This window comes from Manis javanica, chromosome 2 (assembly GCF_040802235.1).
Source record: "Manis javanica isolate MJ-LG chromosome 2, MJ_LKY, whole genome shotgun sequence".
Lineage (NCBI taxonomy): Eukaryota > Metazoa > Chordata > Mammalia > Pholidota > Manidae > Manis > Manis javanica.
In genome coordinates, this window is record NC_133157.1 from 167,847,701 (window position 1) to 167,872,313 (window position 24,613).

The window sequence follows — 24,613 nt, forward strand, 5'->3', positions numbered from 1 at the left end:
TTGTTTCTGAAAGAAACCATCATTACTTTTAGTAGGGAATGATATTAGACACCAGGGCAGTAGGTATGCTCATTTCCACTGAGGTGTCTTTTCTTCTAAGCTATTTAGATAAAACTAGGAAATATATGAATGTGTATACACATATACATACACATAAATACATGAAGATATCCATGTGAAATTATATATACATTTACACATGTGCCTTAGAAACAATGAATTTATATCTATTCCAATCCATTATCACATGGTTCTTTCTTGCCTTCCCTCATTCCATATTCTTTCCTCCACAGTGAAATATTGGCTCCTAACAACCTTAACATATTTTCTCATTTGCTTAATCATGCAGCACCTCTGAAGCAGTATTACTGTTACTTGGGCACAGTAGTCCCCTATTCCTGCCTGTCCAAAGCCAACTGTATCCAATAATCCCATGCCTAGTTATTCTATGCCTTAGAAATACATTCATATGTCCACAAACAGGCTGGTGCAAGAAGGTTTATAGTGGCTTTATTCATCATAGCCCAAATCTGAAAATAGCCCAACTGTCTTAAGAGAAAAATGGATAAACTAACTGTGATATAGTAACACAATGGAATACTATGTAGCAATAAAAAGGAACAAACTACTGCTGTATGTGACAATATGGATAATTTCAAAAATATTATGCCTTGTTTAAAAAGAAAAACAGATGAGGACATATAATGCAATGATTACATTTATATGAAGTTTGATGACATGCTAAAGTAACCCCTAAGAGCATACTCTTCAGGATATTACAAGAAACAACCATGTATCTAATAGGCAAGTGTGGCAAAGGAGGCAAAATAGAGTAAGGGTTTAGCAGATGACCTCTCTTCAAACAGAGACAAATCCTGGTTCTACCACTTTATGACTTTGCATCTCACTCTACACTTGTTTCCACTTTTATCAAATGGGGATGATAATATTTTCTACCAGATAGGGTTGTTGTGTGTGTAAAAATGTTATTAAATATGGCAGCATAACATGTGAATCATGTGATAGAGAGTGAATGAGCTTGCATGTAGTACACACATAATGTTCAACAGCTGTTATTGCTAGTATAATGACTCATATGCTGCTGGTTGCATTGTGACCAATCAGTAATGACTCTTAGAAAAGCAATACAGAAATATTCAGTAAGACACCACCAGGTTTTCCATATTCCTGGACTCACTAATTCTTCTCTTTAAAAAGGTATTCAGCACAGTCAAATATATATACATGAAAATACATGAAGGTCATTTTTGCAAGATAGTCTGTAATAACTCCAAACTGGACATAACTTAAAAATAAAACAGTTATATTATAGAACCATAATAAACTATGGCATATCACATGTTTAAATGTGGAAGAATCTTTATTAGAATATTAAGTTACAAGAAGCAGAACACAAAAAAGTAGGAGCACTGTGGTTGCAAATGAGTACAGTATGTCTGTGTATGCAAAGTGGTGGTTTAGGCCGCATAGAACAGAAGCAGTTGTTTTCCTTGTTTCAAGATTTTTTAAAAGTTTCCTGGCTCTGCTTCTTCATTTACAAAACGTATACTTTTCTGGATTAAAAACAATAGATATTCTTTATATAAAAATCCAAACATTAAAGAGAAGGATAATGTAAAAACCAAATGATAGAAACCAAATCACGATTGCTTTTGGTGGAGGTGGGACAGGGCAGGACACTGACCAAAAAGGGATGTGAGAAAACTTTCCTTAGGAAATGTACTCTATCTTGGTCAGGATGTAGGTTGTATGGGTGCATGTGTTTGTTGCAATGGATTGAACTCTACCCTTAATAGCTGTGCATTTCACTGTCTATAAATTACTCCTTAGTTTTAAAAAATGGTGTGGGGTAGAGCCTGCCATTGTAGCCAGAACTAGAACTCCTTAATTTAAAACAGCTCTTTCTAGATGAGCTCACTTCTAATCTTCCTCCCATATTACTCTCCTGGCCTCTGAAGGCATTTGAGTTTGCAACCACTGATGGATATATTTACTTCCTTTCACTATAATTTCAATATACAAAGCACAATATACATTAGAATTTTGCAGATAATTAAATGACATTATCAGTATTTAGCTCTGGCTAATATACATATTTTAATATGGTAAGGACATGCATGCAAACTGAAAATGTTTAAACAACACTGAATTTTAGATTACTCCTCAGTTTAGGCCTTTGCCTATCTGATCCATTTAAATAAAAGCAAAAAAAAAAAAAAATCTGCAGTGTAGTCTGGCCTTGCCAGTTGAAACAGTTGATTTCCAATATCAAATGATGAAATATCACTTCAATGAAGAAACAGTTTTCTTAGACCTTCTCATAAATTCTGGTGCAGACCACTCCCTTCAGTTTACATTCCTTAAGAAAAAGAGAGATCAATTAAATATCTAAAACTCAAACTAGATAATAGCAAATTTGTAATAAAAACAAATTTTAAAAAACTCATAAGATTAAACTTAGAAAGGGATAATATCAGTCTCCAATAATTCAGAATTAGGACCATTGAAGTAGGAAAAATAGTTTTGCAGTCAATCTGTTATAGCAGAAGAATGTTTTTAAAGTGGCAGTTCTTTATGCATAATTTGAATGTATTTAAGTCTACTAAAACAATAATTTTCAAAACACTGTCTATACATCTGTATTATCTGAGGAATATTTAAAAATACTAATAGCTCCTTCTTGCCCCAAGAGCTATGCATTTGATTGATCTGTGTTGGAGGCCCCATGTTGGTATTTACTCCCTATGTAAATCTATTGTGTAACTAAGGATAAGAATATCTGTACTAAAGAAAGAAACATTAAAATATCAAATCAATTTATTTACATCCAATGTATGTGTTAATTATTAAGCACAGAACCTAAAACTTAAAAAAAATTTAAGTCATCTCATGTAACATCGGTCATAATTCTTATTTGCTGACTAAAAAAGGATCCCGTGAGCTGATCTTAAATTATTGACATAGTTTGGTCCAAGATACTACAGATTCTTAAAGCAAAAATGCTTAGATATCTACAAATATTCTACAGCTGTGCCTTTTGGTGTTTGTTTTGCTTTTAAAACTTAAGACTTGCTTTTCTCTTTCTGAGTCCAAACTAGTGAGATTTATCTTTACTTTCTTTGAACTGTACTCTCATTTTCAGGTGTTGTCATTTCTGAAATAACAGATTGTTAAAGTCTTGGACCTATGTGTAAAGTACTTGTAGATGAGTCTTTATGTTTTAAATACTACCCAAGCATTAACTCTTTATTCTTAGTCATTCTTATCCATTTGGATTGCAAAGGAAAAATTTCTTTTGAAAATAATATAATCAAATCTCTATTTAGACAGCGTTAGAAGTGAAAATAATCTTACCACTATCATTTTCCCATCCACCAACTTTCTCTTTATTGTTGTCTCTTTGCCATCCCATTTCTGCACTTGATTCAAGGAGCCTCTTGCCAAGGTCACAAGGCTCTGCAAAGACAAGTTCACCTCATTGGCACGCTTGGGCTTTGGTTGACTAAAGAGGCAATTCATTCAGTGTTAAATCTTTTTCATAATAGATATCTTATGAGGCACATTTATTTCTCATAGAATTGAGTAGTCTACCCTTTTGAAGAGTAGCAGGAGTAATCTTCTCTCAAGCCATACACAAGACAACTTTGAAGAGAAATATGAAAGTTTACCTTTGCTTTCCTGTTGTCAGCGGTGGTTTCTTCAAACTCCTGGCCCAGCTTGAAGGAGATCTCTGTATTCTTAAAGGTACTTTCAGTTCTTATAGTTATAATATCTCCCTTCTTGCTGATGATCACAGTGGGTTTGGCCAAATTTCCCAGTTTCCTGGTGGCTAACCCCACACCTGTAAATCAAGATAGTGTTAGAACTGTGCTGACCCAGAGAGCATACCGGGAGGGACGGCGGGCAGCCAGAGCTGACTCTCAGCGGTGCTCCAGGTGTGTGGGGTGGCAGGTGTGCCCCTGTCTGCTGAGGACTTCTGCCCATGTCTCACCACCTAATGGGAAACATGTCCATGAACTTGAATATTTCAGGTTTTGTTATTACAAAGGTAATATCTGCAGATTTTAAAGATAAAACTGTTCAGCCTAAACAGTGTGAGTCATCTACTTTTACCACATCCAATCCTATACTCCATTAAAAATCACTAATTAATATTTTATATAGATCATTATAACATTTTAGTTTGTACATATATATATTATAGATATATTTTTTAAATGAGAGTAGGACACATACACAGTAATCTATGATTTTTTTCCCTCAATGTATTAAGGTAGGAAAAGAACTACCCCTGACATCCTTGAAAGAATCTCATTTCTGAGATCTGGTTGTGGCTCTTAAGTCTAGCTGGTGGGAAAAACTGTCCACCTCCCTTCAATCAGTATCAATCCAAATGATCATAGATAAGTAAAATGATTTTTTTTTAATTTTCTTCATTTGAAAAATAAAATAAAATTAAACTCAGGGTTTATTACTATTACTATCCAATATTATAGAAATATATGGAAAGGAGAAATGTCAAATGAGAGAAATACATGAAAGAAAACCTGGTTTACATGTACATAAACAATATATATTATTATATTTGTATGTTACATATATGCTAAACAAATGAACAGTTACAGCTAATAAAGAACTGTGAACTGTATCTTTTCTTCTAATTCTGAGTAATCTTTTGTTGTTTTATATGGTTTAGGATAATATTTTTCAAACTAAATTATAATCTCTGTGGTAGAGCCTGATAATCTACATTTTTACCAAACTGCTAGGTATACTTACGCACTCTAACATTTGAAAATGACAGCGAGTCCTTCACTGAGACTTTCTTGTATTTTGCTTCTTCTTCAATTGTAAAGTCCATAAATCTAACCAGTCCATAGTGCAGATCTATCCCCATAAATTCTCATAGTTTTCCAGGCAATGATCCATGACACAATTTTGCTTATTTTACCTAAAAACAGAACCTTTCTCATAAGCTTTTTGAACAGGTAAGTGAAGCTACAGGCATTTCAACAAGAATAACAATCTGGGTCATTGGTCAATAATCACTTTCTATTATATTTATACCTCTCTGGAAATTTCTAAACTCTTCACATCTATCATGTGCATATCTATGGAACATTGTCTAGAAATAGTATCAAATTAAGTTGATGTAACTCATGACTGGACTTCCCATCTCCATCCATTGCTCTAACTGCAAGAAAGCCTGATAAGAGGGTAACTGAGTTTGAATTCACTCCGACAATTCAATTTTTCTTCTCTCAGTGAATTCCCTAAGCTGTGAACATCCTGTCTTATGAAGCATTTACTTTTTACAAACTCTCTATCTACATGGTTGTTTAATAACAGACAACCTAGAGCCATAGAGAGAAAGCTCTGGTTTAGCTAAACAATATAAATCGATGCTTTATATTAACTTTAATACACTCAACTGCTTATTTTATGAGCACTTCAGTTGTTACAAAGCAAACTTTCAGGAAAGCCAGAGAATGGGTTGACTAAGTTTCCAAGATTTCTTTCCTCCAGGTCTGAAACCAAAGCCCTGTTCATATGAAACTGTCTTTGGAATCAGTGGGAGTTCCATGCATTTAAGCATCTCTCATTTAGGTTAAAACCTATTAAAATTACCACAAACAAAAATGCAAAAAAAAATAACCTGAATGACACAATAGAAGATTAAAATTCCAGAAGAGGATTGTACTTCAGCCTGTGCAAACCTCCCCAGATTCCTAGAAAAGGAGTTAGAAGGAAATAGGCATGCAGCTTTCTTAAGGGATCTTCTCACCCACAACAAAGAGTGTTTCTTACCCAGAGCTTTCATATAATCATCAAAGTGCTCACTGGAGACAAGTTTCCAGGTGCCCAGGAATCTGTTGCTCATTGTGATAGATGAGAATTCAACACAGTTCTGGGTGAGATTCAGAAGACCCAAATGAGATGCTGAAGCCTCAGAAGAGTCTTTTCAAAGATGCCCAAAGCATGTGACTCTCACAGAGATCCAATGGGGAAAAGAGGTGTCAGGATTGAATAATCTAGTAGATGAAAGAAAACCCCATATAATGTTTCCTTTAGTCTCCACAAATTTTTATAAAAATAAAACAGTCCTATCTGAACCTTCAAAAAATCTTTTGGCTGATCTTACATTTTTAAGAAATGCTTAGATCCTTAATGTTTCGGAAAAGACTCCATGAATTGAGTCTTATACAAAACCCTATTATATGAGCATAAATGGATGAATGAGAGAGGTGTGTGTGTGTGTGTGTGTGTGTGTGTGTGTGTGTGTGTGTGTGTGTTTAGGCATCTTGGACACTCTCAATCCTGAGTCTGCACAATTAAGAATTCTTACTGAAAGAAAAGAAAGAGGAAAATGTCCATGAGTATTGTGATAACCGCCTCAAATATGTTGTGGGAGAGAAATGCAGGGGAGCAGTGTGAGGAAGTATTCATAGGTAAGGGAGGCTTGGCATAGTTCACATATCCCAGGCAGGCAGAGTAGGCAGACAATACGGTCAGTCTATTACAGCAGAGCACAGAAATTGTATTCATGGGATGGACAAAAAGTAGCACTATACCATGCTCTCTGACCTCAGCAAAGATTTCCATCTAAAAAACTTAAGCCCAAATTAAGCAGGCTCTTAGTTAACACAACAACTTTAAATTCTTTAAATTAATTTATAAAGAGAAAGAATTTTTCTATAAAAATAATACTACTATATATTGAGTGTTCACTATGGGCCACTCACTATGCTAAGAGCTTAATATAGATGATTTCATTTAATCCTCTCAACAACTCCAAGAATTAGGTACTATTATTATATCCATTTATCAATGAGAAAACCGGAGCTTGGGGAAGTTAGGGAACTTGCTCCTAAAACTTACATAAGCAGATGCAAGATTTGCTTGTTCCCAGTCTTCTGGGCCTCTGGCCTGGACTCTGGGCCAGTGTCTCCTACAGTAGTCCCACCACTGCTCCTCCTATACTATATGTGCACAGAGGCCTTGGCCAAAGGTTAGGTGTCATGAATGGACAGAGAAACTTATTTTCTGCTCAAAAATCAAGAGACGTGAACATTAAGAGGTGAGACATCCAGACTACTGTGATACATCAGAGCCCTCCTTTGACCAGGGGGAGCAAATAAAGGCCACATTAAATATCAGTGATGCTCTTAGGAATATCTAGTTGCTTCTATACCTTCTCCTAGCAGGTTTTTCACACTGGTGTTTATCCTGCCTGTGAGACAACTAGACGACTGGAATTTATTTATTTAGTACATAGGTTGATACTCTCTACAACAATGAAAATATCCCATGATCTATTTGCTCATAACAAGTAGAATTGCTGGCCTCAGAGCCCAGCTACTGATGCCATAGCTGTGCCATGACAATCGCAACTATGTGCTTAGGGTCTAAGTTGGGACAAAAATATGTAATCATATACAGTGAGCCCAAGTCTCAGCTTACATTTCCTGTGCCAGATAATTCAAAGTGGGAATGAAATAGTGACTAGGAAAATTCCTCATCTAACGAGCTAACCCAATCTTAGACCCAAGACAATGTAACTGGAGGGAATACATTGTACTGGTATAACAAAAACAGCCATGAAAGAAAGGGCTTTAATGAGTGGATGTAATATTTTCTCATCCAAAACACTTAATAAAAATGACTGATAGTATCACTTATACCTCCAAAGTCTTTTTTTGTCAGCCCTACTTTATTGAGAAGTTCAGCATTCAACATGAATGTTCTGCCTGAATCTATGAAGGATTATCAGACCCTCCCTCTCAAGCTGAGCCCTTGCATTCAGAGCTGTATGAATTTTCAGCAGTCCCTGTATTGCACATAGGAATGGCCATGGAGTTTTAAATTTAAAAATTGAGCTCTGTATTGGCAAGGCTTATAACCTTGAAGCAATCTTAGACAAATAAAAGAATTTTGTACTTTAGTTTCATCAACCATGTGCCTGGCTACTGGAATTAAGCAATGTGGGTCAAGACAAATGTTCAGGCTCAAATATGAGTCAAAAGCACAGATCAAAGCAATGACAGAAGACACAGACTTAGCCAGGCTTGGGACATTAAATCACTCCTAGCTAAGAAAGTCATCAAAATCTTAGCAAGAAAGGATAGATAATAAATACAAGAACCATATTATAACTAGACACATATGTTTAGACTTGAGCTAAATGTTTGTAAAATAGATATAGTCTTGCCATGTACAGGTTCACCTTTCACTGATATATTGCCTATGTAAATTTTCATCATACAGGAGGTTCTTGAATCACACACTGAAAAGAACATCCAGCGGTCCAAACAAAATAGATCACAAAATCCTTCTCTGTATAACATGTCAAGTAAATATTCCTTACATAGTGTCTTCAAGCTACCTCCAACTATTTATTTGGAATGGCGATAATCAACAATCCTGTAGCAAATGAACAAAGAAATCATGATCCTCCACTTGAATGCTAAAGACTTGGCTCCATTCCTTTCATTCGTTTACTTGCAAAAGTATCAAGAACCTAGTACGTGCAAGGCACCATTCAAGGTTCTGATTAAACATCATCGAGCAAAATGCCATGCTCTTGTGGAACTTACACACCACAAGTGATTTAATGAAGGCTTGAAGCAAGAAATTTTAATCCTAGTGAGTATGAAATTGTTTTTAAATAGAAATAATATGATAATATTTGAAGGCAGGAAAATTACACCATATGATACTAGGAGATATATCCAATAAAAATGGTGATTTTTAAAAAACAGTTGTGAAGATAACAAAAATGGGCCTTAGAATTTTTACTTCCTCATGATAGTTGAAGGAATTAATCTAAGCTTCCAAATGTGACATATTAGAAAAGATGGAGAAAACTAAAAAAGAAAATTCTTCAAGGCATCAGAGAGATTAAAAAGGTAGAGAAAAATGAAGGGTTTAGGACTTGGGTAAAAAGAAAAGCTCAGAGAAACAAGCCCAGTATTGGGGGCAGCTGTCCCTCTAGGGATCTATGAACTCTGCATGCAGCCAGTAAGAGGCAGAAGTCAGGAACCATTTAGGACAGTGTTACTAGTTTAGGAGAAAATGAGAGGGAGTACTGGTTAATCACTGTCCTCTGGTTTGGTTTGAAAGGCTGTTACATGGAAGAGGTGAACTGAAAACAGACCTGTGCTAATATCAATTCAGTTCCTAAAATGAGTTTAGTATTATCTGGCACAGCTAGTGAACCTAGCTATCAGACAGAAACAAATGTAAACTCTGTCTGAAAGAACGCAATGTCACCCCAGCTTAAATTTATTTCTACAATTTTTCATTATTTATTTTTATTAAAATATCATTAATATACAATCTTATGTTGGTTTCAAATGTAGATCACAGTGGTTCGATAGTCCTCATGATCAACTTATATTGTGATTGCGAATTATTGTGCCCCTTTATCCCCTACTTCTCCACACCCCAACCCTTATCCCTTGATAACCACTAATCACTTCTCAGTGTCTGAGTCTACTGCTGTTTTGTTCCTTCTGTTTTGCTTTGTTTTTATATTCCACAAATAAGTGAAACCATGGTATTTGTCTTTCTCCACCTGGCTTATTTTACCAAGCATAATACCATCTAGATCCATACATGTTGTTCCAAATGGCAGGATTTCTCTTCTTTCTATGGCTGAAAAATATTCCATTGTGTATATCCATTCATCTTTGATGGACATTTAGGTTGCTTCTATATCTTGGCTATTGCAAATAGTGTGGCAATGAACATAGGGATGCATATATCTTTTTGAATCAGGGATTTTGTAAATTCCTAGGAGTGCAATTACTGAGTCAAATGGTATTTCTATTTTTAGTTTTTGAGGAACTTCCATACTGTTTTCCATAGCTGTTGCACCAATTTGCATTCCCACCAGTGTAGGAGGGTTCCTATTTCTCCACATCGTGGCCAGCATTTGTTGTTTCTTGTTTTTTGGATAGTGGTCATTCTAAGTGATGTGAAATGATATTTCACTGTGATTTTAACTTGCATTTCCCTGATGGTTAATGATGTGCAGCATCTTTTCATATGCTTATTGGCCATTAGTATTTCATCTTTGGAGAAGTGTCTGCTCAGGTCCTCTACCCTTTTTTAATTGGGTTACTTTTTTTTTTTTTAGTATCGACTCATATGAGTTCTTTAGAAATTTTGGATGTTAACCCCTTATCAGATAAATCATTTATAAATATATTCTCCCATACTGTAGAGAGAATGCCTTTTTGTTCTGCTGATGGTGTCCTTTTTTGTACAGAGGATTTTTAGTTTGATGTAGTCCCACTTGTTTATTTTTATTTTGTTTCCCTTGCCCAAGGAGTTGTGTCCAGGAAAAAATTTCTCATCCTTATATTTTTGCCTATGTTTTCTTCTAAGAGTTTTATAGTTTCATGACTTACATTCAGATCTTTGATCCATTTTGAGTTTACTTTTGTGTATGAAGTTAGAAAATAGTCCAGCTTCATTCTCTTACATGTCGCTGTCCAGTTTTGCCAATACCAGTTGTTAAAGAGGCTGTCTTTTCCCCATTGTATAGTCATGGCTCCTTTATCATATATGAATAAACCATACATGCATGAGTCTGTATCTGGGCTCTCTATTCCTTTCTGTTGATCTCTGGGTCTGTTCTTATGACAGATTACTTGTTTTGATTACTATTGTTTTATAGTAGAGGTTGAAGTCAAGGCATGTAATCCCCCCTAGCCTTTTCTTTTTTCTCAGGATTGTTTCATACATTATTAAGCAAAATTAAGTAGAACAAGAGACAGGAAAATATGCCCAAAAAGCAAAAGAAACAATACTCAATAAAAATAGATGATTGACAGAACAGATATTAACAAAAACAAGCATATATAGAAAATATAATTGAAATAAAAAATATTTAAAGACTAATAAAATTAAGAAATTCTTAGCAAGATAGTCTTAAAGACAGAAGGCAAAAACTATTGATTGCAGAAATAAAAAGCATATATCAATGTTCCCTATAACCACTAAAAAGTTATAGGTATGTAACTTACAGTGTTTAAAAAGATCATAAGAAACTATTATAAACTACCAATAGCAATATTCATGCCAATAAATTTGGAAATGTATAAATTATTAGAAAACACAGAATACCAAAGATGATACAAAAAGTAAAAAGAAATGTGAATACTCCTAAATCTATTAACACTGAATCTGTTATTCAAATTTTACCCACAAGCACATTCCAGGCCTAGTCTTTATAAATGAATTCTTACAAATATTTAAGGAAAAATAACACCAATCTTACACAAAATCTTCCAGAGAATAGAAAAGGAGGTACCAGTTTCCAAGTGGCTTCTCCCAAGGTCTTGGCACATGCTAGACTCTTTTCCTGGAATGTTTAACCACTCTCTTGTGGATAATCCTTAAATATCACCTCAGTCATACTTTCCTACCTTGGGGGTACCATCCTTTAGATTTCAACTCCTTCATCTTTTTTAACCTTTTCTAGTCTATCATCATTTATCAGTTATTTCAATGGCATTTTTTATTAATTTTGGATATTATTTGTTAATATGTATATCACCCTCTGAAATCTTGATTCCATGTGAATGGGGACAACATGACTTTACTCACATATTATCCCAAGTACCGAACATCATGCATATATACAGTAGGTAATCAATAAACACTTGTTGACTGAACTGGCTGAATGAAGAAAATATAAAATTATCTACTTATGAAGGTTATTGTTTGTATTAATTCAGATAATAAATGTTATGAAAGCATCTAAAACTAGTGCTTATGATAAATAATATTACTCTTCTAAACTTCCTTCTCTCATCTCCCAACCCTGCCTTCTGTTCTGACCCTTTTTCATCCACTCAGGAGGCCTGGAAAGAGCACAGGCTGTGAGTCATACCCAAGTGTGCAAATTAGTGAAACACATGTTAGTGTTGTCATTCCTTTAGTCAGTGTTAAAAGCAGGTTGTTCTTTCCATGTTCAGGATAACATAATCTTATTACAGACAACACTAGGAAAGTGCCTGTAAGATAATCCCAAGATTTATTATACAGATTCTCACCTGCATACATGCAAACAATTACTAGACAAGAATTTATTGAACAGAGGCAGCACTGGAAAGAATTTGGTGAGTGAAAAAGCAACAGTTTCTGCCCTCATGGGCCTTATACTCTGGTTAGGAAGATAGATACTAAGCAAACATTCAGAGACATATTAGAAAATCCAATAATTTTTATCATTTGGAGATGGAGTTAGTGAGAAAGTCAGTGACGAGCCAATTAACCATTACTACATAGTAAGATACCTCATGGAATTTCTTAGACAGCAGATGCCATGAGACTGGTGATCTGATTTTTTGTCAGAACTTGGCCATTCAGGGTATCTTGTGCCCCCCCAGACAGCTAAATAGAAAGTGAACAATAGCACTTCAGACTTGATAGTCTCCTCTTTCATGTTTCAAATAAATATTTTTCTCCTAATTTAACAATGCTGACACTAAAGTTGCTTTCTTAATACAAACTATTTGTTGTAACTTTCTTAGCCACCATGTTATCTGATCTTTTGGTTACTATGGTGATAGTTGCATGTAGGCAGCCCAGCAGTAGTTACTAGCTTTTCTTTTGTTGAATGGCAATAAAAAGAGGAAAGAAGTAGTTTGTGATTCCTTCAAACAATGCAATTTGTTTTGTTTCTACTAGACTCTATGGTACATGGCTTCTTTTCCAAAGTTTAGTCCAAGATTTCAAATCATTTTTCCTAACAGAATACCAAAGAATTGAAGTTACTCATGCACTCAGAAGGAAACAGAAGACAATTTCTCCATTTCACTTACTTTCTGTAGTCATTATAGCATATACTGAGCTGGGCACAGTTTTTCGATTCCATTTGCATTTCCTCTTGGAGAGAAAGTGATATTAACAGCATTAAAGTAGGCTGTACTTCTTAGGCATTAGTGTAAGAGCCATAGGGAATACTTTTTCAGACTTAGCCATCTGCTCCCTCACAGCTGATGGGAAAAAAAAATCTCTTAAAAATAATTCATTTGCAAAGCACAGCAAAAAATGTGTGTGTGTGTGTGCGTGTGAGAGAGAGAGAGAGAGAGAGAGAGAGAGAGAGAGAGAGAGAGAGAGAGCACACAGCCTTATTTCATAAGGAACAACTATGAGCCCATAAAAATTCAGGTAATTTTCTAGTCAGGTGTTATCCAGGTAGCCTACTTTGTTTCCTACTTTATTTCCTTGAGTATGTCTTACAAAATGTTTTCTATGATTGAGATGATATAAAGGCTTTGAAAGAAAGTGTAATTTACATATTTCACTTTGTGAAATTGCTTTGTAACTTATGTATGAGAAGGCATTACTTCAATAAGCATTTACTAAAATCTGAACTCTATTTTACAAAGTAAACCAGAATCCATTTTCCCTGCTCATTTTCCTCAACGCCCATTTCTAACTAATTAGTTGCTTTGACTCTGTTCAAAGCTTACCTCTGCTGAGACACTTGTCTGCTAGGACTGTTTATGCACTGTTATAGTGTGGGTGCCCCCCAATTATCTCATCCTATTCTTTGCATTTTGATTGCCTTAAGGGGGATGTGGGAAACAGAAGATGTGAGTGATTGCATCTTCTGTGCTGGTCTACTGCATAAAGTCTCATCTACTCTCACCACAATCCTGTGAAGTAATCTCCATCTGGCAGAAGAGAAAAATAATGTGGTTTTAAAGCATGCTCATGTGGCTGACAGTGGCAAGAAGCATGATTCAGGTCCTGCTCTGACTGGCTCTCAAACCCCATTCATCCACTCCACTGCACTGTGTCTACCAGCTAACAGATGAATTTCATTCTCTCACAGGGCTGGTGGATAAGTGGTCCTTCCCCACCTCCCCCAAATGATATAGGGTCTAGATACCAAACTTCAAAATGGACAGACTATATTTTCCCCTAAATGTTCAAAATAGAAATCTTAAGGACCTATAACTTGGGGATTAGGTTATGTCCTGATACTTCATCCTGATTTTCCATCTATTTTTGGTTACTCTCTTCAGAATAGTCAATTGTCTTTTTATAGCCAGTGAAGAAAAGCATGTCCCTTTATGTTACTGCATTTTTGTGCAAAAAGTATGAAAATTAAATACACTAAGAATATTCAAAACAAATTTTTTTTAATCAGTGATTTAGTAAATAATACAGGGTAGCCAGAAGAGAAATTTGGTAAATTATTCTTTGATAGTAATCATGGCTTTGGTATGATTGATCTTTGGATAATTAATACTTTCCTACAAACCTCAGTGTGGATCTGAAACACGGTAGTTTACCATTAAGTTACTCAGGCTAAAAATATTCAAACATAAAATGTATCTTCCTGTATTGCTTATATAAAAACTATATATACTCTCACTTACTTTATTTCAAGCTCTTTTGAAAAGTGAATAAATAATGATTTTTTGAGCAACTCTCTATAAAGAAAAGTCTCATTACTTCCAGTAAAACTTGACAAACATGTTATTATTTACTGAAAAATAATAATAAATTCAATACAACTTAACCAATATGATATGCCATCACTTACTTATAGATATATAATGACTTCTGAAGGCAAGTCAGATATACCAAGAAAGTCTTTGGTAAAGACTGATGTGAAAGTCCTTAGTAAAGACTAATAACGCTGAGTCTAGACTTTAATGATTTTTTTCATACAGAAATTTTGACATGATTTGGCTGAGAATAAAAAAAAAAGCAATAGGGTTTCAAGATGCCTGTCCTACTTGTAACATCAAAAGGCAATTAATTCCATATGTAACTCTTGCTATTTTCCAGCACCTAGTACAGTGTTGTACAAACAATGGTTACTGAGTGAGAACTTGCTGCTGAATGCATGATTTTCTAAGGAATAGTATTCTAAAGAATATAATGAATCTACTAAAGATTCAACATCAGGATCTTGTTTCTCACTTAGGCTCTTTGTACTTTGATTTGTGACATCTATGAGAAAAGAAGTATTGAAAATTCAAAACTGTATTTTTTTTCTCATGTTTTCTTAATTATGCCTCTGTAAATCCAAAGAATTAAATAAGTAAGTGTTTAGTGCCATGTAGAATGATAGCTTCTTTCTAAGGTTGTGGAAAACACTCTAACCCTGCAGCTGTCAGCTGCAGCTAGCTACCTGTGGAGACTGTCCTCTGATTAGGGAGACTTTGGCCCATTCTCCCTTTTGTGCACAGGCCACTTATCCTGGGGGTTAAAAGCCTCTTTGACTTCTGAAGAGCAAGCACAGTAACATTTTATACACACTTGAGTCCTTTAGGAAGGGCAGGCACAGATCATGTGGGAATGAATGTCATTGCCCACATCCGGCAACTGTGTAGCCACTACCAAGCCCATCACTTCAGGAGCTTGGAGGTCCTCAGGGTTTAATATGACAGCAGTAATTCCTTTCCTTGCCCAGGGATTCAGTTCTTGCCCCAACCCCATGCTCAGTCCTTTTGTACATTACCTGTCAATTTCATCCTTACTAAGGTGAACTTACCCCTTAGTTTGTCTAGGACAGTCCATTTTATGCATATTGTTCAGGTGTAATTAGTGATAGAGCCCCTTTCTACTTCTCACTTCTCACCCAGTTAAATGAAAAATTACATGGAATTCTACCTTAGCACCTATTAAATACAACTCTCAGGACTTACTTTGACCAACTATTATCTTTAAACCATGATATTTATGTAACTCTTCTTCTTTCTCCCTTTCCTCTTCCTATTGCTACAAATGCCATCCTTTTTTTAGACTTTACCCTTTAATTTTACCTGTATTGTTTTGTTTTTCTCTAAGTCTGACAGTACTTTCTAGCAACAATATTTGGTGAAAACTATTAAGGTACTTTGTATAGCTCTAATAGTCACATTATTAGTAGGCTTTTAGGAATTCAGGACTTGCATTTAATAAAATGTCATTCTGCAAAGACTAAGTTATAAACAGTGGTGAGAGATGCACTTTAACTAGATGTATTCTAAATGGGTTTATGGATAAGTAAGACAATGATTATTTTCAATGTTCTTCTATAATAATTCAACCACAGTGTATAATGTCCAGGTTCTGCTTTGTATTCTTTCTTTCTTTCTTTCTTTCTTTCTTTCTTTCTTTCTTTCTTTCTTTCTTTCTTTCTTTCTTTCTTTCTTTCTTTCTTTCTTTCTATCTATCTATCTATCTATCTATCTATCTATCTATCTATCTATCTATATTTATCTATCCATCCATTATAACTACTTTAAGCAGGGCCAGGCTTCTGCAAAAATTTAAAGCCAAAAATGTTGGTTTTCAGCATCTGTGCTTCCAAAGACTATGATGTAGCCCCCTTTGAGGTCACATGAATTTCAACAGAGTACCTTTGACAGAATGCCTTAACCTAAATGGGATGTGTCCACTTGAAAGAATTCAAGGACCTTGGGTGTCATGTGGGCAGAGGATAAAGGGGACTTTGGTACCCTTACAAGTAGCTTCTTGCCTTACAAATTTATCAGATTGTCCCTAGCCCTCAGTATCACACCACTCCAAAACTGCACTTAATTTGATGGTTTCATTGAGCAAATTTGTGTTGAACAATTTTTTAAAAATCACTGGCCCTGAGACATATCTTCTTCAAGTCCTACTTTCCTGTTAGTAAACAAGTTTTCACTGATGTAGATATATTCTTCATACCTTTTTATAGACTTGTGTGCTGACAATATCATTCATAGTCTCCTAAAAGCAAAGAGAGGTCTAAAAGAGTTAGTAGATGACAGTTTAAACTCATCAGTTTCTCTTTCCTCAGACTTTCAATTCAGGATACAAAACAACTGAGTGACTTGCAAGGCATGCATGAAATGGGAACATCTAAAAAATTCAAGTTAGAGAAAACTTACCACTATCATTTTTCCATGTCCGATTTGTCTTTTCATTGTTGTCTCCTTGCCAAGCCATTTTTGGACATGAATCATTGAGTCACCATCGAATGTTATGATGCTCCATGAATTCATAAAGGAATCAGTTAGAAACAGCAATTAACTATATTCCAATCTACACCAGACTAGAAGTCTATTTTTTAATTTCTATTTTGAAATTTTTTTCCCAAAATCCTCACCTCCATTCTTATCATAATTTATACCATCAAACTAAAGAAGTCTCAAGAGGTTTTTCAATTAATGCTCTCCTTCTCCAGGCAAATAATACCTAAACTACATATGAATAATTGTTCTCTTCCATATACTCTTTTATACAGTGACAAAGAGACATCAGAGAAAAAGTGGAAACATTGGATTTTTTGGCTCTGTCAGCCATCAGAATAATTTATTTCTATTTTAAAATTTATTTTTATTTTTAATTTAAGTATAGTTGTCATGTGTTAGTTTCAGGTATACAGCATAGTGATCCAACATTTATATACACTGTGAAATGCTTACCCCAATAAGTGTAGTTACCATCTATCACCATACAAAGTTATCTGCAATAGTAATTAACAAAACAAGCCCAAGCTGATTTGGTAATTTATCAAAATAGGTGTGAGTAAACGATGCCTATCACCTTCTGGGTTTTTTCTTGATTGTAAAACACCAGGAAGTCTTAGTTTTTACCTTCACTTTCAGGTTATCTGCTGTGGTTTATCAAATTCTTCCCCCAGCTTAAAGAAGATCTCAGTGTTCTTCAAACTGTCTATTTTGAAGTTCACCTCATCCCAGACAGCACTAATACTGCTTCTCGGTTTTGCTAACCCTGCCAAGTTTCGAGTTGTGTAATTCACTCCTCTGGGCACAGAAATTGACTTTTAGGAAGAAGTGCTAACAATTTTTTTGGAAATAAAGTTGAAAAGAACACATACTTCCCCGTTCAAATTTTGGATAATGTGCCTTAATTTCTTCAACACTATGATAACTGGACTGAGACAGACCCTCCCAAATCAGAAGGTATGTCTAGTACCCGTACTTGACACTTGAAAAGCTAAATTCACTTTCTAAGACTATTCTGCTTCATCTAAAGTTATTAAGACTTTCATGCTTCATCTAAAACATATATTCGTATGTTGCTTTTCAGGTGATCAGGTGCTTGTGCTTTACCTTATGGAGTGTCACAACAGGGCAAAGAGCATTGTTATCCTCATTTTACAGATGAGAACATGTCCCAGACAGACAGAGCACTTCCTCTAGATGATGTCTCTGGTAAGTAGCAGAGATGAGACTTAAACACAAATTTTCTAATTGTACAAGAATTTTAGCACACTTTTTTTTCTTAGAAAAAATAAGAAATACAATTTTCAAAGTACTTAAACTGCTCTAAAAAATATGACTTATAAATCTAAGCCCCTCTCTTATTTGTAAATTAAATTCAGATCTGCTGAGTAAAGAGGAAGTAGGCAAACTGGATTTGGCTTAGAGCCTGTCCCCATTTTTCAGGCTGGGGATTGACCATTGTCAAACCTGACTTCTTGCAATAAGTAGGTGGGCAGAAGAACTGACTGCTGTCTCTCAGTATCCCTATAGAATTCAGTTTCTCATTCAGATTGTGGAACTGACAGGACACTTCTGGCTACAGAGAAGCAGTAGAATGAAAAGTGAGGTGGCTCCGACTTTGCTACTTCCTAGCTGGGACATGTTATTTCTCTTCTTTGACTTTCAGTTTTTTCAATACTAAAATGTGGCTAACTAAGTACTTATCTCATAGGTATGTTGGGATATTAAATAAAAAGACAGTGCAGTAGTGACACATAGTAGGTCTTCACTTGTTATTCCTTCTTGATCTCTGCTTAAGTCCAGCTCCCAAACAAGTGTTATTCTTGCCCAAGTTTCTTAGATGTCCCCAAAATTAAACTCAAAATAGGGAGTCTGTGAATCCATGAAGAATAGAGGAACCTATTTCTTATTACTCTCTGGGAAAGTTAATACTCAGTATGAAAAATGGGCAAATATCACATTATAAGCACACTGAGTTATGCATTGATCACTTCAGCCAGGTTAAAAAAAAAAGGTAAAATTTTAAAAATTCTTAATTTTATAAACAGTTTATAATTGCAAGGGCTGTTTCTCTTAAATATTTAAAATTACTGAATTAAATAATTACTGTTCTTCTAGCACTAGTAAAGAATGGTTTAATTGTTATAGACCTGAGCCATTCTATTTGTTTTTTCAATTTGAGTAAAAATGACAGGATGAATAGGGTTTAGACTTCTGAGAAATAGCCAATGGCAAGGCATTCAATGAACAAAAATTTTCTATTTCTCCAATAAAAAGTTTGAAATTCTTCAAAATAACATTTCAAGAATATCTTCCACATGTATTAGAATGCTAAAAATTCACCAACTAGAAATATTGTTTGTTGCTATTACTCTGTATTACTTAAAGCAAATCTTGAAACAAATTTAGCTGATAAATTCAATTATAGACAGTTACTATTGTCTATAAATTTGAAGCTGGGAAAAGCTATTTGATAAAATGACCAAGCTAATGAGAAACTGAATCAAGGCATTACGATGCAGTATTTTCAAGAAGGATAAAAGGGCTTCTATATATGGATAATGACTAGAAGGAAGTATCTGTTCACCTAGTCTTCCAAAATGAGACAATTACTACTAGAAATTAGAAAAAAATTAATAGTAGATACATATACTTTTTTAAGTTCATATGAATATACCCTAGGATCACAGAAAGAGAAAATTGTAGGAAAATTCATTGACAGTGCAAACCCAACCACTTCACAAAATGTGTGGCCAGGTTCGAAATCTTGTGATGTCATTTCTCACCCAGTTGTTTCAGGTATTCATCAAAGTTTTCACTGGAGACCATCTTCCAGGTTCCCAAGAAGGACTCAATCATGACGCAAAGCTTGCCGAGAAGAGGCACTCACGGCGGAAGGCCGAAGAACCATAGACAGTACAGCGCTACCGGTGTCTTAATTTAAAAGCTGTCTTTATCATGTGACTCTTCTGAAACAGCCAATGGGCAGCAGCAAGTCCAGAGATTCTAGGCACCAGCACTGAATCATTTTATTTACCTCCAAATTAAGAAATAGAAAATCAACATCTAAAGTTGAATTTAAGTCAATTATTATAGTTTCTAGCCAAGAAATTTACACCCCAAGAGTCACCTGATAAACATAACTTGTGAAATGTGGAAAGAAGATAATTTTCAGTAAATATCAGACTTTTGAACTATGAATGCGGAATCATCAAATATCCCAACAAATGTCTGATGAATACCTGACTGGGCTGTTTTCCCACTTGATACAAGGACATCCTTGCCTGGTCCACCTCAGCTGTTTTTCTATTTGAACAAGTCACAGTGCCACAGTACCCGCTTCATTAAAATACCTCCCCCTCTCTTCCTTGCAGTGTTGATGAATTGATATTAGTTAGTGTAACTGAAATGTCTACAGTTGCTTAGCAAGAGGTGTAGAGTATTATTAATATCATCGTTGTTGATCAAGTAATTGCAAACTGGGAAGAAAGGTAATAATTATAATTGAATAGTGTTTTGTACTTGAAGCCCTAAAAAGCACATGGAGCTAATGTTTGGAAAATTCATCTTTTAGACTTGCAAACTAATCCCGATATTAAAATACCACTTGAAATCATGAGGGGAAATTTTAGGGATAAATATGTTATTTTGATATTTACATTAAAAAGAAAGACAAAGGCATCAGATAATTATATCTCTCTGTGTAATTACTCCTGAACCCCAAAAATCTCCTGCAACCCAAGCAATTGGGACTTTGCACACAGTGAACTTACTAAGAAGGATTAGAGTCATAAGCCGTAGATTTATATCACAGCTTTGAACCCCAGATGTTTTGAAAAAGGTGGAAAATTTTTAGAGTACTAAGCACCAGAAGAAGAATACCACCCTACTATCTGCCTGTGTCAACTATTCCTTCAATTCAAACAAATATTTACTCATACCATCTCTTTGTAGAAAAAGCAAAATTTTTATGAAATTTTTAATGTTTTGTTACCACAAAGTTATAACTTAAGTGGTATAAAGGATTTCTTCTGATGAAACATATAAAGAAAAAATTTATAATGCAATAACTTTATAAGTAGAATAGTTATTAAAATATCTGATGGAGAAACAGGGGAAGCAAAAATTCTGGAGTAAGTTTTAGTAAATTGAGACGTGTGCTCAAAATGAGGGCCTTAGCATTTGAAAGTGCCCTCAGAGGTGATCAAATCAAGAGCAAGGGACTAGATCTTGCTTTACTGTTCTGGATGTGTTTGAACTCTGCTTGAAAGCAAGCATACATGGCTCTGCTGTTTGCCGGTGGGGTACCATGACAAAGGTCTCCCATCAGTGCAGCCATCCTTGTTACAATTCCCTTGCCATTGACTGACTCAGAAATCAATCCTGTGACTCATTTTAGAACTTGGTTGGCCTGTGAGATGAAAGGAAAAGTCAAGTTTCTGGCTTCAAAAAAATGTCCTACCCCTAAAACAGAGCAGAAGGATGGTCTCTCTTCTCTGCACTTTTTGCTTTCTTGTATGACATTTAGAACTGCTGCATCCATCATGCTATCAACTCAGAGATGAAGTCAAAACTGAGCATGGCAGAGTGGATGGGGAGAAAATAAAAGGCCACTTTATTTTTAGAATTTTTATTATGTGAATTAATAAATTCCATATTTTTAAAATAACTGCCTGTCTGAGTTTTTGTTACTTGCAGATTAACCCTGTGTAACTGATATACATGCCTTTGTAAACAGCCTCACCAAATGATTAACTTGCACTCCGAACAACCAATTACATGTGTCCTATGATACTGGCCTCATGCAAGCAACTCCCGTCTTTCCAGTACCACTCACATCTCTGTGAAACTGGTTCAGAGGTGATTGATCCCAAATATACTTTAATAGAAGTGTATTAGAGAACTTTTCTTATGCTATTGCAACCAGTTATCCTCCACCTAGCTGTCACTGAGCTATTTTATGAGTGTATCAAACAAAGGAAATTTTTCCTACTCACTTCTGTGTCCCTATGACAGTAACTGGTATATGGTAGGTACTTAATAAATGTTTTACGAATGAATGACAGAAGGAATAAATAGTGCTTATTTCTTTTTAACTGATGGTTTCTCTCATTATTTATCTTAATCTAACAGTGACTAAAGACAAGGTTTTAATACGTTGTTCTCTTCTGACCCGCTCATATGATAGGCTTTCCAGTATGGTCTTTGGACGGTAGAGAGATTCTCAGACTCCCTTCATCTTAACTCAAGGCTTCATTATCACCATGCAAGTCTCCCTTCTCAACCAAGAAAGTTCTCTGCTTGGCCTGTCGCTACCACCAACAAACAACCTTTAGCACTTTTGCTTGATTATTTTGGAAAAGTACCATTTCCTCAAGTTAAAATTTGTAAAGTTAGAATGTTCTTTATTGTTAATTCTAATAAAGGAACTACAATACAGTGATTTATTATACAATAGTCAGATGTCTTTTTTTATGACAGTTTCAATGCTTATTTCTCTATTATCTCATTCTTATATGCTTCCCCAATATAACATTTTCTATATTATCTTTCTTTCCTGCACCATTATAGATATTAAGTAGTTTTTAATAAAATTTAATTTTGAAATGCTACATTCTCCATTGGTGAGGGATACAGGTAAAGAATGATGTATACTGTAAGCTACAAAAGTATTCAAAAATGTGTCTGATAATTTCTTGCTGTACATGTAATATTTCAGCTGGAGCCACACTAGATTTTTTTTCTAATAGTCTATTGTGGTAAAATACACATAACATAAAATTAACTATCAAGCATTTTTAAGTGTACAGATCAGTGGTGTTAAATAAATTCTTATGGTTGTACAACCATCACCACCATCTATCTCTGGAACACTTTTAATCTTGCTAAACTGAAACTCTATGCCCATTAAACAGTAACTCTACCCCATACCCCCTCATCCCTGAAGCCCTGGAAACCACCTAACACTTTGTCTCCTTGATCTTCTGATTTTTTCTTTGCTACTGTCAGAACCTCATTTAAGTGGACTCATACACTGTGTGTGTGTTATTGTTGTTATTGTGACTGGCTTATTTTACGTAGCATGAAGTCCTCAAGGTCCAAGCATATGTCAGAATTTCCTTTCTTTTTCATGTGTAATACCACCCTTTACCCGTTGATGGACACTTGGATTGCTTCTTCTTTTTCAGCTATTAGGAATAACACTGGTTTGAGCATGGGTGTACAAATATCTCTTTGAGACCCTACTTTCAAGTTTTTGGGTATATACTCAGATGTAGAATTGCTAGATTACATTGTAATTTCATTTTTAATTTTTGGAAGATTTTGCTGCCATACTGTTTTCCTCAGCAGCTGTATCATTTACAGTCCCACCCATGATACAAAAGAGTTCCAGTTTCTCCATATCCTGACCACACATTATTTTCTGTTTTTTTAAAATAATAACCATCTTCATGGATGTGACTTACCTTTCATTGTAATTTTTATTTGCATAATCCCTAGTGATTAGTGATATTGAAGAACTTTTCATGTGCTTACTGAACATTGTGTATCTCATTTGGAAAACTGTATTTAAGTGCTTTCCTCATTTTTCAATCAGGTTATTTGCTTTTGGTTGTCATTGAGTTTTAGGAGCTCACTATTCTGGATATTAATCCTCTATCAGACTCTTCTGGATATTAATCCTCTATCAGATGTATGATTTGCAAATATTTTCTTCTATTCTGTGGATTGCTATTTTACTCTGTTACATGTAAGTTTCCTGCTCTAGAGTCAGTGACAACCTAGTGAATGGGGAAGAGCAATGATGTTGTGACAATACTGTTATAGTAAGAAGACTCACATTTTTCTATGATTATGAGGAGGAAAGGTTTAACCCATCCTAGATCCTGGTGGTGAGAGATGAGATGAGGAGGAGAAACTATCAGGACAATTTTTGTAGCTGATTAGATGGTGTTCACACTATTTCTCTATTACACTGCAGGCATGAACATGAGTCATCATTTTTTTGTGTATTCTGTACCTTACCTGGAACAGAAGAGTTCAGTCACTCATTCAATTAGTGTTCATTAATCTCTGCCTCTCTTGATGACTGTGCCAGGGTCTGGGGGCCCAGCTGACACAATCTTTGCCTTTGAAGTGCTCTCAGTAGCTGACTTCTCTTTTTCTTATTGCTTACCATTTTTCTACTTGTTTGACTACATATGTTATTTTTTCCATTCTGGGTTGAGAAGGGCTGGTGTATGAGTGGATGGATGGATCTGTAATTGTCAAAGGTCAAAATTGTGTTTTCTGTACCTACTGATCAGAGTGCTATTCACTGATAAGCTATCCAAGTGTTGTGCCTCTGTCCCTCACCCAGCCATTTCTTGCACCCATTGATCCTGCTTAGGAGTGCTATGCACACACTGCTCAGAAGCTAGACCCCAAAGATGGAAAACATCACCATCTAAAGGCCATCTTGGAGGCTTACATATTCTAAGACAAGAATTCCCAATCTATTTTCCTTCACTAAAGCAACACTCCCGAGGGATAACCTTTGCAGGTGCCTCACAAACTCGAGTAATTCTCATGTACAAGTGGTAGCTCAACTCTTTTCTCTCCCATGCAAGAAGGTAAAT

At 35.3% G+C, this 24,613-nt stretch overlaps 1 protein-coding gene across 2 annotated transcripts; it reads right to left on the reverse strand.

Annotated features, from left to right (window-relative positions):
• Positions 1 to 500: 500 nt before the first annotated feature.
• On the reverse strand, positions 501 to 6,276 carry LOC108407607 (myelin P2 protein). 2 transcript variants are annotated; one of them, XM_017677073.3, is made up of 4 exons: positions 5,830 to 6,276; positions 3,690 to 3,862; positions 3,376 to 3,477; positions 501 to 2,380 (listed from the first exon to the last, which is right to left on the reverse strand). In XM_017677073.3, exons 1-4 carry the CDS (start codon positions 5,900 to 5,902, stop codon positions 2,330 to 2,332), a joined length of 399 nt encoding a protein of 132 aa, XP_017532562.1. In that variant the 5' UTR covers positions 5,903 to 6,276; the 3' UTR covers positions 501 to 2,329. The 2 variants fall into 2 exon arrangements, with proteins under 2 accessions (XP_017532562.1, XP_073085868.1); XM_073229767.1 differs by lacking the exon at positions 5,830 to 6,276 and adding an exon at positions 4,801 to 5,803.
• Between the last annotated feature and the right edge of the window lie 18,337 nt (positions 6,277 to 24,613).